Source organism: Mastomys coucha, unplaced genomic scaffold (genome assembly GCF_008632895.1).
Source record: "Mastomys coucha isolate ucsf_1 unplaced genomic scaffold, UCSF_Mcou_1 pScaffold2, whole genome shotgun sequence".
In the NCBI taxonomy this organism is placed as follows: Eukaryota; Metazoa; Chordata; class Mammalia; order Rodentia; family Muridae; genus Mastomys; species Mastomys coucha.
The window spans coordinates 3549849-3567075 of record NW_022196902.1 but is presented as its reverse complement, the minus strand read 5'-3'; the positions used below and the strand labels follow the sequence as shown (position 1 = coordinate 3567075).

The 17227-nt window shown below is 36.8% G+C and overlaps 1 protein-coding gene across 4 annotated transcripts in view; it reads right to left on the bottom strand.

Annotated features, from left to right (window-relative positions):
* The window catches only part of Shprh (SNF2 histone linker PHD RING helicase), a 72923-nt gene that overhangs the window by 44729 nt on the left and 10967 nt on the right, over positions 1 to 17227 (bottom strand). For all 4 annotated transcript variants that reach the window (XM_031380383.1, XM_031380385.1, XM_031380381.1 and 1 more), the window contains exons 6-14: positions 16570 to 16720; positions 15164 to 15272; positions 14340 to 14593; positions 12367 to 13017; positions 10618 to 10869; positions 9622 to 9700; positions 7236 to 7399; positions 6877 to 7133; positions 5121 to 5242 (exon numbers count right to left, since the gene is read on the bottom strand). In XM_031380383.1, coding sequence (XP_031236243.1) covers positions 5121 to 5242; positions 6877 to 7133; positions 7236 to 7399; positions 9622 to 9700; positions 10618 to 10869; positions 12367 to 13017; positions 14340 to 14593; positions 15164 to 15272; positions 16570 to 16720 — 2039 coding nt within the window. The remainder of the gene's footprint in view (positions 1 to 5120; positions 5243 to 6876; positions 7134 to 7235; positions 7400 to 9621; positions 9701 to 10617; positions 10870 to 12366; positions 13018 to 14339; positions 14594 to 15163; positions 15273 to 16569; positions 16721 to 17227) is intronic.

The window sequence follows — 17227 nt, the reverse complement described above, 5'->3', positions numbered from 1 at the left end:
TTTTTAAAGGTGATTATGGTTCCTTTACTTCACAGGATATTTTAGTGTTTCAAATTACAGGGATACATTTGGAATAAAATATACTTATAATGACAAAATCATACTGAAAAAAAATAAGCTTAGAATATAACCTTACTCTTATTAGACATAAAGGTTGCCAATTAGCATTCAATATTACTTAAAGTTAAGGACAAATTCCTGTCATCAATAGTAAGAAAAAAGTATTCATGACACTCTGATCAATCTATATCTAATTTTCAGAAAAATAATAAACTTTTATTGATATACATAATTTGTTCCTGGTATAAGGCATAATTTTCAATTAAAAACATATAAGCTAAACAAGAACAACTGTAATAGGCAGGCCAAACTGGGTGGGAAGAAAGATCAGGAAGCTTCATCCCCACACAAAGAACTAGAGCATCTATCTAAGCATTGGTGGGCGGAAAAATGGTCTTCTCCAGAGACGAGTTCATTAATTGATTATCCAATTGGTATTGGATATAGGCAGCCCTGAGAACAAATATACAAGTAACAATATACATACTGAGAACATTATATTTAAGTCTATATTTGTGTAAGTCTATACATATATGTGTGGCACAGCAGGACTGAGTGGATGCTGGGGGATCCTGTGGCTCACAAAGCTGCAAGGGCTTGTCTGCTTACTACAGAGAAGGGTGGGGACACTGACAGGAAGCAGAGGAGTCATGATTAGTGGCTAAAATAAAGCACCTACTTTAATTTGCTGTCTGAGGAAAATCTCAAAATTTGTAGTAACTTACAAATTAAATTTAAAATGGAATGTCAGAAAAGTTATGAAATACAAAAAAGGTGCAGAGATGTTGCTGTTTCTCTGCCAAGAAGGTATGTTATTCTTTCCTTAAAATAAAAATTTTAAAGTAATTTTAGTAATATTTAGGGTTATATTTATAACTAAAATCAGTTTTCTATATAGATATGTATACTTCTGTAAATTTGCCTCTCTTCTTTCACTTTTCTAACTTCACATATATGTACATTTATGTATGCAAATACATATATTCCCATATACATACACATAATAGAAAGCATTCTAAAATCCATCCCTTTACAATACTGAGGACTCAGCTAATTTTTATTCAGTTCTATAAGGGAGAATATGATTTTCATAAAAATAAGTTACCTAGTATAATGAGTAGTAGTATTCAATTATCTTCATGCAGTGAATTGTTTTTTCTGAAACAGGATCTACCTATTTAACCTCAACTAACCTTGAATTCCCCATTTTTATGCTCCAACCTTTGTAGCACTTAGACTGAAATGCATTCAGACATATGGACACAATTAGTATCTATTTATAAAGAATAATCATTTAATAAATTCCCATTTAAAGGAAGCACTGTGGCTTAGACCATAATTTAAGCAGCTGATCAGGAATGATTCATAATAGCATCTGGTTCATGTTTATAGAAATACATTGTCTGTGGAAAACTCAAAATATGTATATGCAACAAGTTTGACAAATATAAGCCAAAGCCAAGTTTAGAAATACACATTTTCAGCCACTTGATGGCACTAACACTTCCAAGTTAGCGTAATAGATTTGAGAATTCCAAACCCATTTACTTCCAAAGAGTATCTGTAGAAAGCATGGTGTTTAAACTCATAATACTATGTGTTTAAAATACCAGTCACCGAGAATCTGAAAGTATTCATTATATATCACACACTCCCATAGTATAAGAAAGTGCTTCCAGAATTTGAAAATGTGGATTTCCTTTAAAACTTCAGTCCTTCCTGACTGATCCATATCTAAACAGAGTCTAAACAGCATGAGCTATTGTAATCCCACCCACAGACAAGAGAAACCACCTGCAGAGAGTAGCAGTGCAGCTTGTCTGGCAGCAGCATGGGACTGCTATGCAGGAGCCTACACATTCATCCTGCCAAAGCCTGAGTGCTTGAGAATGAGCAAACAAGATGTGCTACCCCAACCCTAACACAGGAGCAGGGAAAGGAAGCAATCAATCCTAGAGGGAGACAAGATAAAAGCCAAGGGGCAGAGATCCACTTCTTGTCGGAACTTGTTACAACATAAAATGAAGAGAGAGGTCAGTGGGATGGTATGTGTCTGTAAACCTGCACTAGAACACACAAAATCTGTGGCAGATACTCTGAATTGAAAGTGCTGGGATAACAGGCATGTGAGCACAACGTCATGCACTAGCAGTGTTGAGAAAGCAACTAAGCCAAGTGGATATTTCATTAAGCAAAATGGAATAATATCCCAATCACCAAGCAATTATGTAAATAAAATAGTGTAGTCATGAAACTTCTACACATAATATAAAATGCATATAGAAAAAGATCACTTCTAGCTGTAATGCAAACGTGACTCAGTAACGTGAGGAAAGAATACAAGTTTGAGTTAAGCCAAGGCCACACAGCCAATTTCAAGGCCTGCTTGGATTATAAAGAGAGACCTTACTTTAGAGGTTGAAGGATACTATTTCTCAGACAGCATGCTAGACTTTAATGACCACAAAGTATTTTGATTACATTCATTATTAACACATTTTCAAAGGAAAGCATACATATTTTTTATTTGTAGTAGTCAAGTAACCTACAAACTCTAATCACAGTTACTCTATTCAATTAAGTTGACACTGTACAAAGCTGGTATTAGATATGATACACATTTTCCCTTAATTTTTGCTTAATTCTGTCCAAGTTAGAATGAAATAAAGTTCAACTATAAAATTCTTTACCAGAGTTGCTTACCTATTCAGTCTTTTTTAATGGACTATAAGGCCCAGGTAATTTTGATCCCTGGACTACTACTATAGAGCACACTTATCAAAATGGTTAAAAACGTAGGAAGTGTAAATTTGTAAATACTATTACTTGAAAGAGCCTGTTCTCTCAAAGTTGTATGTACCATATTTGGAAAACTTATCAGACCCACTCTAAACCTATATTTTTGTCTTGTTAATTATTGCTAATAAGACTTACATTGTGGACATGGTTAAATCACTAAGTATCTGAGATAACTTCACGTTAAAATCCGTAACATGAGGAAGATCTGTTTTCCAATTTTTCAGTGTTTCCTTGTTTCATACTAAGAATGACACAAAGCAAAGCAAGGGCTACTCTGTGCTGTGCTCTAAAGAACAGACGTAGATGTGCCGTGTGTCAGAGGCCAGCTCAGTCATGATGCAGAGAAGCCTGTCTTCTCTGTTAGAGCCGCTTCTACCCAGTTTGAATGGCTCACTCTAGTTCTCCTCAGGCATCTTGGAAAGGAAGAGACACTATCCAGGACGGTTCTGCCATGCTAAGGAACAGATAACGAAGGCTACTTGGAGGCTTAGAACACTTATTTTGTATTCTACAGAAACTACATATTCTCTGAACAAGTAATTTTCTGTTGTTGTACATGAGTGTGCAGGTACATGTGTATGTGTGATGTACATACATATGCATACGAATGTGTACGGAGCCCCAATGACAATGTCAGGTGGCTGCTGTGGCTCAGGTACTGCCTATATCACTTTTGGAGATAGTGTCTTTTCATTGGCCTGATGTTCTCCAGGAGCTAGGCTGTACGGCCTGTCTCCTCAATGCTGGATTACAGAAGTGCGCCAACACACCAGCAGATTGGTTCTTTTAAGCATGTTCTAGGGGAATCAAACTCAGATCTCCATGCTTGCAAGGCAAGGAGCTTTACCACTCTGAGCCTTTTAAATGATGTTTTAAGTTCTTATGTAAATGAGAACAGGTTAAAATGCCCCATGACTACACATCAAAGTAGACTAATAGTAACTGATGGTGCAGAGGAGGGTTACATATGGACGACTGAAGGAAATGCTATTTATCACAAGGTGGCTGCCTACTTCCAAAGCACTGTGTGAAAGCAGATCTCCTCTCATTAGCAAGGGCTATAAACAAAGACATCATTAGTAAACATAAATGCATGATCATGTACGGAGCTAAGCCCAATGCATAGTTTCTTATGCACATAATCCTATGGTAAAGCTTAATTTATAAATTAATATAACAGATGTAACAGAACAACTATACACATTTTTAATGCTTCAGATTTCCCTTAGTTATTGATATGTAGGACCTCACATTTAGTATTTTGTTCCCATTCACTTCTAAATACTACCTAGCTTCTCTTTTTAAATTACTCTTTATACTTTTTTATCAGTATCTATTTTTAAAATTACATTTATTTATTTATGGGGTAGAAAGGGGTGCATGCAACAGCTCATATTATGAGGTTAACTCGTGGGTTCTCTCCATCCAAAAGGTGGGTACCAGGGACTGAACTCATGTCATTAAGCTTGGCAGGAGTCCCCTCACCAGCCTGACAGCAAGTTCAATTCCACTGTGGTAATAAAACAAGCATTGGAAGACTTGAATTCTTGTATTTACTGACTTGTTCTATACTTCAGATGTGTACTTGGAAAGAGCACACATTCCTCTGTGGCTGGGCAGTGTTCAGTGAGTTCTGACTACCACTGTCACCCAAGTCTTTGTTCCACTGCTTAAGTGTTGATGCAAAAATATCTGCTTGTTCTGCAGTTGGGTAAGGGATATCATCACCTGCTACTACAATTACAGATTTGCCTATTCTCATAATAAGTCTATCAATTATTGTGATTATTTAGAAACTGTGGTTTTAGTTATATATCCAAGCTTTGAGATTTTATTTTGCATGTTCTTTCTAGACCATTCTTGGTATACACTATGATATAAAAACTGAATGTACAATATCAATTTTAAAATCAATTAACAATATGCCCAAGAATGTATTACAGTTTAATCACTTTTCTATTTCTAAGTTTTCTGGTTGTTTTTAATTTTTCAATATAAAAGACTAAGATAAATATCTTATGGGAGAATCTTTGTTCATGTCTTAATTTCCTAAAATTTTCCAATTTACTAATCTTCCCAAGGTAAAAATGTTTGCTTAAGGTACATGACACTAATTGTTCTAGACACATTCTGCATAAGTGCTTGCTATTTAATGGAACCCATTAAATTCATATCAGTAGTGTGTGAGAGCACCATTCTGTAATTATCCTTCCTCAACAAGTACTGGAAGAACCACATATAATAAAGCAATCACCTGCTACCTTTAATGATGTGAATGCCTGCTAAGCCGTTAAGGGCACAAACTAGCTGCCGGTGGGCCTCTTCACATTCCGTTCCACATTTCTTCTGCAAAGATGTCAGCAACTCTTCCATTGTCATGGTGCTAAAAGAAGAGACAACTTTCAAAATCAGAGCTGAAACCTCCAAGCATTACCTCAGCAGGAAAGTCAGCGTACTAGAAAAGGGTGACAGTACTCTTGTGCATCTGCACCACACCTTCAGCAGCTTCCGTCTCCACTTCTAAAAATGGACTTATGAGTATGTGAGTGTCTGAGTGTGATGGGTGTGTGTGTGTGTGTGTGTGTGAGAGAGAGAGAGAGAGAGAGAGAGAGAGAGAGAGAGACAGACAGACAGAGACAGAGAGACAGAGACAGAGAATGAGAGAGAGAGAGAGACAGAGACAGAGACAGAGAATGAGCATGCACATGCACACTGAGACCAGAAGAGTGCCCCCTAGAACTGGAGTTTCAGGGTGATGTAAGCCACCTGACATTGTACTGGGAACTGCACTCAGTCCTTTGGAAGAGCAGCACAAGCTCTGAACTGCTGAACCATTTCCAGTCCCTTCACTTTCAGTTTTAGTTATGGCTTATACTTAATTGTTACTAATCCAGCAAGTATTCTCCTACTTGATCTGCTTTCTTTTACATTTTGCATTTATTCAAAATGAACAATATGAGCCAGGCATGACTTTAATCCCAGCACTTGGGAAGCAGAGGCAGGTGGATTTCTGAATTAGAGGCCAGTCTGGTCTACAGAGTGAGTTCCAGGACAGCCAGGGCTACACAGAGAAACCTTGTCTTGAAAAACAACAAAACAAAACAAAACAAAACAAAAAAGGAACAATATGATCTATTTGAAATTGTACAAGGTTCAAAATGTTAAGACTGGGTCTATTTAGATTCACTCCACTACATATTAATTAGACTTATGCTTTACTGTAAATTTAAATTTTAGTTTACAAAATAAAAAATGAGATGTTTTTATAGTCAAGTCAGATGTTATTTCCACTAGAGAGATGCCTTAAACTATTCTTTAAATAGAAACTATTTCCATAGCAATATATAATCCGTAAAACTTTTATCACATTCAGCTTATAGTGTATGAATTTATCATCTTTGCTATTTCTGTTTATAATATACTCAAAAGTAATCATCTTTACAGCTCTTTGATAGCTAAGAGAGTTTCTTATAATACCAGGTACTAAACACGGGCCCCCTTTTAAGGTGTAGTCCAATCCACAAAAAGAATTATGGAACAGGACACATCAAAGAATATTGCTAGCATATTCTTCATGTGGGAAACTAGAAGTATTATTAAGAGCAAAAATTTTCACCAGGTGTGGGGGTGCCTGCCTTTAAGCCCAGTACTTGGGAGGCAGAGACCAGCGTGGTCTACAGAAAGAGTACTAGGGCAGCCAGGGCTACAGAGAAAAACCCTGTCTTGAAAGAAAAAAAAAAAATGTACAGGTGAAGAATCCTCTCTAAACCAAAAATACAACCACAAAAATCTGTTACAATCGTTTAAATTTTAAAAGAAATGAAAACAATTTTTATGACTCTTTTACAAATGAGGCTCCATAGACACAAAACCATAAAACTAAAAATAATAATAATAATATAATTTAACTGCTACCTAGCCAGAAGTCCCTGAATAAAACTGGGAGTCAAAAGTGCCTAAACACTGACCACTACTGCAACATAAATCCCACAAGAGAAGTTAAGTTGATGATAAAACCTCTTCTGGAGCGGCAAGAACTCCCCACGAACAGCCTGTGGATGGCAGCAGGCCTGCCTGAGCCTTAGCAGTGGATACAGGATGGAGGAGACAGTCCTTCTGTCCAAGCTGCTCAGTTTCAGCGCCCAGTCAGAGATCTTCCTGAGCTTTACTATGGCATCCTGGCAGCACACCTCATGCTGGCGGTGATAGAAATGTCTCTCCACTGGGGAAAAATGGAGCCAGTGCATTTCTTCAGTCTGAGGTGGAATCTGGATCTGTAATGGGAAGTTGGAAACAATTTAGCCTGAAATTTTAACTTCAATTGCAGCTTTGTTTCGTTATAACATTTGTAGTCAATAAAAGTTGGGCATACTGACTTGGTCAATGACATCTTTCTTTGCAGACCTCCACATTATCTTGGCAATAAAGCTGTACAGGTGCTGAGGATTTTTCTTGCAGTATGGATGATAGAGAAGTCGAACCCACCAGTGTTTGACACAATAAGGTTCAATTCCAAGAAAGACCACCAGTCCAAAAAGATCTGTAAAGAAAAAGTCACAGAACACAGGGATTTATTTTGGTTTTGCATAAGCTCACTCACAAACTCACAAAGCACACACAGAACTCACCATGAAGCAGAATCCATCTTGTAGCTTCTTGAATGTGAACATTTTATCCCAGAGCAATTTACATTTTCAAGAATCTACTGTGCTCTAGGTTCTACTTTAATTTCTGGGATACTTAAGATGTAAGATGGAGAAAAGCTTGTGCATGTCACTTAAAAGTCTGATGCTATCATCAGTGAAACTTCAGTAGATTTGCTTTGTTAAGACACGTGCAGTAAAGCAAGACTTGTTAAATGAGAAAAACATGAAAAAAATAAAAGCAGGGCTGGGCAGTGGTGGCACATACCTTTAATCCCAGCACTTGGGAGGCAGAGGCAGGTGAATTTCTGAGTTCGAGGCCAGCCTGGTCTACAGAGTGAGTTCCAGGACAGCCAGGACTACAAAGAGAAACCCTGTCTCAAAAAACCAAAACAAACAATCAAACAAACAAAAGTAGGAGCTAATCTCATATGACTCAGGGAATATGCTCTGACCTAACTAACATTCTACTAACTTCATGTCTACGGAACTAGTGTAAGACAATAATGAAGGACACACAAAACTTAATGAATCACCACTCTTAACCACTGTGCCACTTCTCCATGCTTGAGTGTACTTTTCTTTATGCTTTTATGTATCATTACTTGAAAAAAAAAACACAATATATGCTCTCTTCAAAAGGAGTAAAAATTATTATTTAAAATTCCATGATTCCCAGCCACAGAAAATCCCATCATGGAGAGGGGAGTTGGGAACACAATCCCACACTATGCCCTGGAGCCATTGGCTAACATTACCTTCTGGGAAAGGGAGAGTAGACCTTGTTAAGTCAACCACTCTCTAGTGCAAGACCACATACTCCAAAATATTTTGGAGCACAAACTTGTCTTAAGGATTAAAACGTGGGTGGGTGAGTGAACTGGGGAATAAATAGGAGAGGAAGGTGAATATGATCAGAATACATTGTATGACTCTAAAGGAACTAATAAAACTGTGAAACAAACAAACTACCTATTCCACCATTTGAGGGTGGCCAACAAACATTTTAGGTTGAAATTACTTTGTAGACAGGGCCTTGCTATGTAGCTGAATCAAGTGACTGGTAACACATAGGAATTATGTATTTTTGTCTGCAGAAATCAGAGATTTATAGTTCAGATCACATCAGTCCAATTGTTTGTGTTCTACTTAACTAAAGTACTCTAATCATATCTGCTGGAAACAAATTAACAATCTTATTTCCTAAAGATGCTTTTCTTCTAGAATAATTTACAGATGTGTATGACTTAGAAATTTATCAGCACACCACACCTTGTTAATGTTCCTCATCCACTTTCTCTATTTCTCTAAGACAACTCTAGTCTAGATCCACAGTGCTAGCTTTACCTGCCTCCATCAACTGCTGCCGCCAAACAGTTGATATCCTAGTACATACTCTGCTCTCTGACTCTATGTTACAATGACAGTCATCTTTTGAAAAATAAATTCATCAATAAGATTCATTTATTACATTGCATCTAAATCCTTCTAATAGTTTCAAATTTTTCAAAAATTTCCAAAATCTATTTTTCCAAAAAAATAAGGAAAGTACTTTACTATGGTCTATTAGGTCTTTTTGGTTTTCTCTAAATCCACCCATTCAGTCTCTGCATGCACGATTGCCCTAGCTCTTTGTTCTTTAGCCACATTGACACTTAAGGTCTCCTGCAGCCACGTTATCTTCAAATGTCAGGCTCCTCTACTTAAGAGAACTCTTTCATCTCCTATCACTTAACAGCATTGGAGATCTCAACTCAGCTTTCATTTTCTTCAGTATCCCTTACATGAAAATTTTCTCTCCCTCATGCTGTCCTTTCTTCTCAGGTTTTAAACTTTCTTTGGAAATCAGATTGAGTTGAGACCTATATCTATACTGTGGAATGGGTACAACACTTGGCCAATTTAAAGCAATGGAGTCCTCCCTATGTATCTGTCCTTAAGAATACAAACTGAAGCATCATCCAAGTTCCGTTTACAAGTTAATTTCTTTAAGCTATAAAGAGCAAACTCTAAGTAAAAATACACTTAGAGATTTTTGATGAAAATTAAGCATAGCAGTACTTTTCCCCGTAAGTAAGCTCTTCAAGTATGGTGACTGTGGAAAGCCTGTATTACCTACCTTCCAATCCTCTCTGAACTGGAGTGCCACTGATGCACCACCGATTAATCCCGCTCAAACGCTGGGCCATTTCTGCAGCCTAATGAAAGAAAGTTATGAACAAAAAACAAAACACAAAAATCAGGTATGTGTTTCCTCATGAAAATAGCCCATTGAAATAGACCATTTCAGATAAGATATATTTGCTTTAATTTATGAGTTTTCACACTCGTTGTTGAATGTCATACTCAATAAGCTATTACCCAACACAGTGACTCTCAGCATGAGACACAGAGATGTAAGCCTGGTTCAAGCATGTACAGAAGGAAAAAAATATCCTGTACTATAGAGGTGAGTGTTTGTACTATGAGATATGATTCATCAGTTCAGTTCAGGTTACAGACTGGTCATTGCAGACAGAATAAAGATAAATAATGGGGCTTGGGAGATTGCTCAGTCAGTAAAGTACTTGCTACGCAAAACTAGGACCTTAGCATCAAAGTAAAAAGAAACGTGCACAGCACTGGGAAATGATGGCAGGGGGATCACTGAGTCTGGTAAGCCAGCCCCTCTAACTAGCTAACTCAGTAAGTTCCAGGTCTAATGAGAGACCACCTTAAACAATAGAGTGGAGAATCACAGAGGCATGCCTGAGGTATATGTACACACAGAAACAGCTATAATAAAAATCAACACATAATGGTCATTTTCTTTAGCTATTTGCTACAGGCTACTGGAGAACACATGCTAAGCCTTCAAATTAGGTGAAATTTAAAGGTCCCTAAGCATAGTTTGCTTTGAATTGTGTTATACACATACTGATATCCAAGTATTCCATACAAGAGTATCATTCAGAGAATGAGAATAATTTCAAAGGATTATATAGTTGGTAACACAAGAGTATTTACAACAAACGTTCCAAAACTATCAGTACTGTGAGTTAACTGAATTCCAACTACTGAACCATTCACATCATTTGTTCCTTCCTCTGCACTCAGAGATGTAGTAGACTCTTACTTTTACTGTAGGACATTCGACCATCTGAGCTTCATCAAGACAGATCCGCCACCATTCCACTGCTACCAGGGGACTGGGAATGGCCATATAGCGCTTCTGGTTCCTCAGGCGACGCCCATCTTCACTGTTGCTATGTGGGATATCGACATAGTTTAGTTCTGAGCGAAGAACATCATAGGTAATGATAACTATATCTTGTTCTGCCAAAAAATGAGGCTGTAAGAAGCCATCTTTCTTCACTCCTTGATATACCTAGGAAATAAGCAGCACCAAGAGTTATTACAGAAAACCTTGGTAGAGGCCAAAGAATGCTCATTTATTTATATTCCTACTGAACTGAGCCCTTTCTAAATTTGCTTTTGGCCATACATACTATAGATAGATTGCACAACTGTCTAGAGAAAGGTTACGTTTTAGTGTGGCAGCCAAGTGACATAAACAACACAAATAGAAATATCACAGAGCAATTGTGACAGCACTGGTGGAACGACCAATCATGCAGCTGACAGTTAACTCAGAGGAGCTAATAATTCAGTGAAGTTTTGAAACAAATGCTCTTTCAACTGGAAAAAGGGGGAAAATGTGAGCAGGTTGGTAGATGGACTCAGAGGTGTGTGAGAATCCAGTGGTATGGGGAAACAGAGCAATCACATCTATCATTCAGGAGGTCTCCTTCCTGTCTCAGATACTGTATGAAACCCTTTCTCGAAGTTTCAACAGCCATACTATTAAGTGCTATTTCTTTCTCACACAGAGGAAACAGTGACCTGCTCAAAACTGAAGGAGCTAAGACTGAAAAGCCTATCCACACAGAAAAGAGCTGCTCAATGGCAAAAACTGCGCTTTATTTATTGTTACTGTCTTCATGTCCACATCTTCAAGCCCAACTGTGGGAAAACTGCACTATTTGCACGGGAGGAAAAGGAAGCCAGCAGTAACGATCAATGATTCTGGGCCATACCTGACCACCTAATTTAACCTACACAGCAAGCCTCTGAGAGGGTGCTTTTAGAACTGAGCATAGCTCCTGGAAAATGTCAAGAACCAAATAAATATCTGAATTATTCTAATGAGTTAACTAAGGCCCCAGAAGACAATATGGTGAGAGGTTAAATGGCATCTGCAGTTATACTATGCCACCCTGGGACTGTATCTTTCTTTGAAATCACAAGTGCCTCTACCATTACATTTTCATCTTGATGATCAAGAATCTTTAACATTAGAGAATTAACTAATATTAAAGAATATTTTATATTAAAAAGCCTTAATATTAATATACTCTCCACTTCTGAAATCTGGAAGTCAAAAAAGAATATAGCTTATTCTATTTCTTCTTTTCAATATTCTCTTCAAGCTCTGGTATAACTAGTACTAGTGTTATAACAAATAATTTTAGTAATATACAAACAGAGGATGGTGGGAATATGGCTCAGTGCTAGAGTGTCTGTCTGACATGCACAAGCCCTTGAGTTCAATTTATTGAAAAAAAAGTATGAAAACATCAATAAAGAGCTTTGGGGGGAAAAGTATGAAGAAAAGTAAAAATCATACATCATCAAAATTAGCTGGGTATGGTACACATGCCTATAATACCAGCCCTTGGGAAGTACGAGGCAGGAAGATCAGGAGTCCAATGTCATCCTTGGAGCTATCCTGGGCTACATGAGCCCTTGTCCAGCCATGATGAAAACTATCACAAAGAAGCACAAATGTACATGTTTTAATTCCTCTTTAGCTGCAGTGCCTTACCAAAACTCGAAGAGATGATGATCTCACATGCCGGTTGATTTCATCCACCCACTGGTGGCAAATGGAGCTTGGGGAGATGATCAGAGTTGCTCTTGTTGATACTGGTTCCATTGCAACAAGGCAGTGGGGGCAGTAAAAGGGCTTAACCTTCAGATTCTTCTCCTCATAATTCACGCACTTCGCATGCTGCCACAGATGACACTTCAGACACTGAACTCTTGGCTTGTGGCCGATTTGGTCAAATTCACCACATATACACTCAAAGCGGTAATCAGGGGTTTCACAAGGACTTGCAGTGTTAGACTGTGCCAAGTCCTCGGCAGCAGGGTTTGGAGACTCAGCACAGTCTTTTGCTTCTTGGGTTTGCCTGTCTTCAGAGACACATGTACTTTCTGACACATGAGCATCAGTACTTGCAGAGTCTCCAGCAGCTGGAGCATCAACTTGGGAATCCAGATTAATAGATTGACCCTTTTCCTTTTTAGTGAGTAAAACAGGCTTCTTCAACTTACTACGGTTTTTCTTTGCCTTACAGTAATAATAATAAGGATCATCATCATCAGAAGTGTTTGATGGTAGGTATTCAGAATCTGTATCCTTGTTCACTGATTTCCTTAATTCTTTCTCAATTTTTCTTGGGCTCCCTACTGCCTATGAAAAGTATTGTTTAATTAACATGTGCCAATAAAGTTATAATTGTAAAATTAAACTCTAAACTTTATATACATATATGCTTTACAAACAACAGTATCTTTACCACCCCTTTACCCAAGGAGACTTGTTTGTGATAAACATACTCTAATTTATCCTCTGAAAGATCTCTCTCTGTCACCTTCAGAGAAGCAAAGGTTCTACTTGATCCCTGTGTAGTACTGATGAGAAAGAAAAACATAAGCTATCCCTGTTATTTACATTTTATGATTTAAGTTTGCTTAAATCAATCAAAAACAGAAACTTAGAGTACATACAATTCCAAATCATCAAGTACAAATAAAATGAAGGTTGATTACTGTTTGCTGCCGTCAGTACACAGACTTTTACCTTTGCCTTTCTATGTGTGTCTCTTGTCATTATGGTTTGAATGTCAGTTCTAGGCCAGGCATTGTGTCTATAGAGTAAGTCAAAGCACACTATAGAAGTGCCTACAAAGGGCATGTGATACAGTCAGAGTGTGACAAACAGGTGGGTGATAGGAAAAGCTCCCTGAAAATGGGATCAGAACTGAGGGCACACAGAAGAACCAGGGTATTAATACAGAACAATGGCACTTAGAGATTCCAGCTCCTGGTGGCAGCAGGACTACAACAGCACAGCTCACTGCTGTGCTTGCCTAGGTACAAGTTGGAGGCTCTCTAAGAGATGAAGTGTGTCTGTTTGTTTTCTCTACTATCTCTTCCAGTGGCCAAGCAAAAGCAAGCAAAAGGCTTTCACACTCTGACTTGTCAACATTCTTTCCTTAATGATGTTTACATGTACTGTGTCTACTTTTCTAAGATTGAAATTACAAATGAAAAGTTTTATAGAAAAATATTAAAGTTCTACAGGATGTCATTGGGAATATGATAATTTTATATAAAAGACATGAAGCATTTACACATAGGTATACACAATCTGAGGCATTAACAATTCTAAAGTTGGGAGCAAAATTTGTAAACATAGACAGCATCTTAACAAGACAAGTTACCTTAAACTTTAAGGTATATGAAACTAACTAATTTTAGAGTTCATTCCACTGAGTACTTCTACTGTGCCAACCACACTTCTCTGGGTTCAACGGTAACTAAAATAGTTGTTACTTTTGTGACACATTCAGAAAGTAGAAACATTAAGTCAGTCATTGCCATAGTACTTTTTCCCACTCATTTCTGATTTTTGTCTCTAAACTCTGAAAGCTTCAGTGGCAAAGTAAGACCTATTCATTTATCCTGCAAGGTGTGGTATATGAGTACATGCACTTAATGAATGATGTTTACCTGCTTTTTTGTTTTATCAAATACATCTTCTTTGTAATTCTTCCCCAATGTAAAAGTCCCAGAGAAACCATGGCCTTTGATCTGTTTAACAAGACCTTCAAAGATTAAACATTTCAACATCCGCTTCAGAAGACTCCGGTTCCGTTGAACATCATATCTGAATATGGAGCTGACATACTTGTAGATAGAAAGAATAGAAACTCCTTTCTTCCCATTCATTTCTTTCACAGCTGTCAGGATCATCACACGTGTAGCTAAATGAACAGTGGATAGACAAAAAGATATGATAATTATTCCAAATAATTGATATGAAATTCAATCTTAATCTTTATTAAGGACTGGGTACAAATAAAAGACAATCTAGTATTCTAAAAAATATGTAATAAAAATTTACCTTTATTAAGAAAAATTACTGTAGTAGAAATAATTTAACAAAGCATTATTTAGGCTAATTTGTTAATTTGATGACACAACAACCATTCAAATTATAAAATACAATCTCTTGAATTCCTAGTATATGGTATGCTACGATTTCTAAGAAAATTCATCTGCTAATAAGAATTATAAAAGCTACATTTGAAATTAAATAAAATTGAAGAAACTGAAATATAATAGGCTAAACAAGTAGTACTGGGACCAATTCTTTATTTTTGATGTAACTTGTAGCCATGCTCTTATGTTAAATACAAACAACTAAAAAACAAAAAAACCCCTAAAAAACAAAAAACCAAAACCCAGTGCTTACTATTAGGATCTTTCTAAGAATAACATAAACTACAGTAAGAATCACTGTAAGGAGTATGTGAAGAGACCACCACACTTACGAGGGCAGTGAACTTTCTCTTTTGGTTCATATGCTATATCCTGGATTTCTCTATTTTCCACTTTTCTTCTAGGACAATGAGTTGGGATGAAATAATTTACCACTTTTCCCTGAAATACATAATTTTGGTATTGAAATATTTATTATATTTATCCCTTCTATTAAGAAATAGAATATACTCATATACAACTGGGAGATAACTAAATGTCATTCATTATGTATCAGTTTTTCATTAGGGAGCTTATAACTAGCCATCATGTTTTAATTTGTATATTCTAAATTTCCTAAATGTAGAGAATTTCTGAAAGTAACTTTTAATGACACAGTTAAAAACAAATGATGTATTAAATTTAAAATACTGAAAGTTCAGAAACAAAATATGTAATGAGCTTAATTAATAATCTCTGAAAGATGTTAATACTTTAAGTCACATACAGTGTCTTTTTAAAAGTAAGATTTATTTTTGTTTTATGTAGAAGGGAATTTTGTCTACATATCTGTACATCACATACATGCAGTGCCCACCAAGGCCAGAAGAGGGAGAGGCATCAATGGGATCTAGAGTTACAGATGGTTAGTTGCCCCATAGCTGGGTGCTGGAAATCCAACCTGGGTCCTCTAGAAGAGCAGCCAGAGCTCGGACCTCCTAACTGTTGAGTCTTTTTCTCCAACCTCCCCATCATAGCTATATATTTATATAAATTTATAAAAATGTATTTATATGAACTTACATATTTATAAACATATATACAAAGATAAAGATTTTTCTTTTCTATTTCCTATTGCAATCACTAAGGTTTATTATGTATACATGAATTTATCAACAGATTAAATAAATAATAAAATTGTGGGCCTGGTGGTTCTTGGAGATTCTTTGATTGGTGGGCTAAATTCAGCAGGATTTAATGTGCTGGCTTTAGGTTTTACTACTGGGAAGGGTAGGAATTATATTTTGTGAACTCTACAATTCATATATTAATACAAAAACTATTCCATCTAACAATCTATTAATGCTAAGCTATCAGTCAATCACTAAATCCTACCTAACAGAATCTGAGGTTTGTAATTAAACAGACAGTTCTTCATTCAGTGACAATATAGACCTTTTAGTGTTGGCAAGATATGCGAAGCACCAACAGGACTTATTGTAAAAGTCCTGCTAATTAGTTGGAAGACTGATAACTTACTACTGTATATTCTCTTACTAGTTGGTCTACATCATTTAAGAAAAACCTCTTGAGAAACCAAAGTCACATTGAAGGTAACCAACCAACCATGAATGTAAGCCATTTCACACAACCACAGTAGGGGTTGACTCAAGAGCCAAGCAAAGGCTCAAGGTGCACTGCAAGGTGTCTTGACATCCTTTGTTCCTACCCTCTGGAGCACAGCAGTGTTTCTCTGTACCTCAGGAAGGGTGAGAGCATCCTGTTTGACATCTTGTCTGGTATGTGTCAGAATCAGAGCCAGAACCTCCACTGTCTTTCCAAGGCCCATCTCATCTGCTAAGATTCCACCAAGCAACTGTGGCCCGGCATGTGGGAAATCTCGAATGATGCTACGAGAAAATACAACCCAAGAAGTATTTAAATAAAATGCTGTCTTTTACTAGAATTCCCAAAGAGAACTGAAGAAATGAACGAAAAGTTTACTGAAACTTCATTTAGGAGGAAACAAGTCATAGTTCCACATCATACCTAACAGGGATAAAATAATAACAGTAATTGAGCAGACAACTAAGTATGTAGAAATAAGAATGGTGCTAGTACATGATCAACATTTTATCTCATCTATAATTAAACAGAAATGTTATGCAGTCTAGCAAGACGGTTAAGTAGGCAAAAGTGATGCAACCAGGCCTAATGCTAAGCATGATGAAATTCAAAAACAAAGTTGTCCTCTGCCTTCATGCTACCCCTCCATCTTTGGCCACAGAATAAATATATACAATTTTATAATGTTTTAGAAGGCAGTATTTTCCCTTTATGGTCTTTATAAATCTGTGATTAAAAACATAAAAGACAATAAATACTGATTCACTAATTATGTTCAAAGATTCTCACAT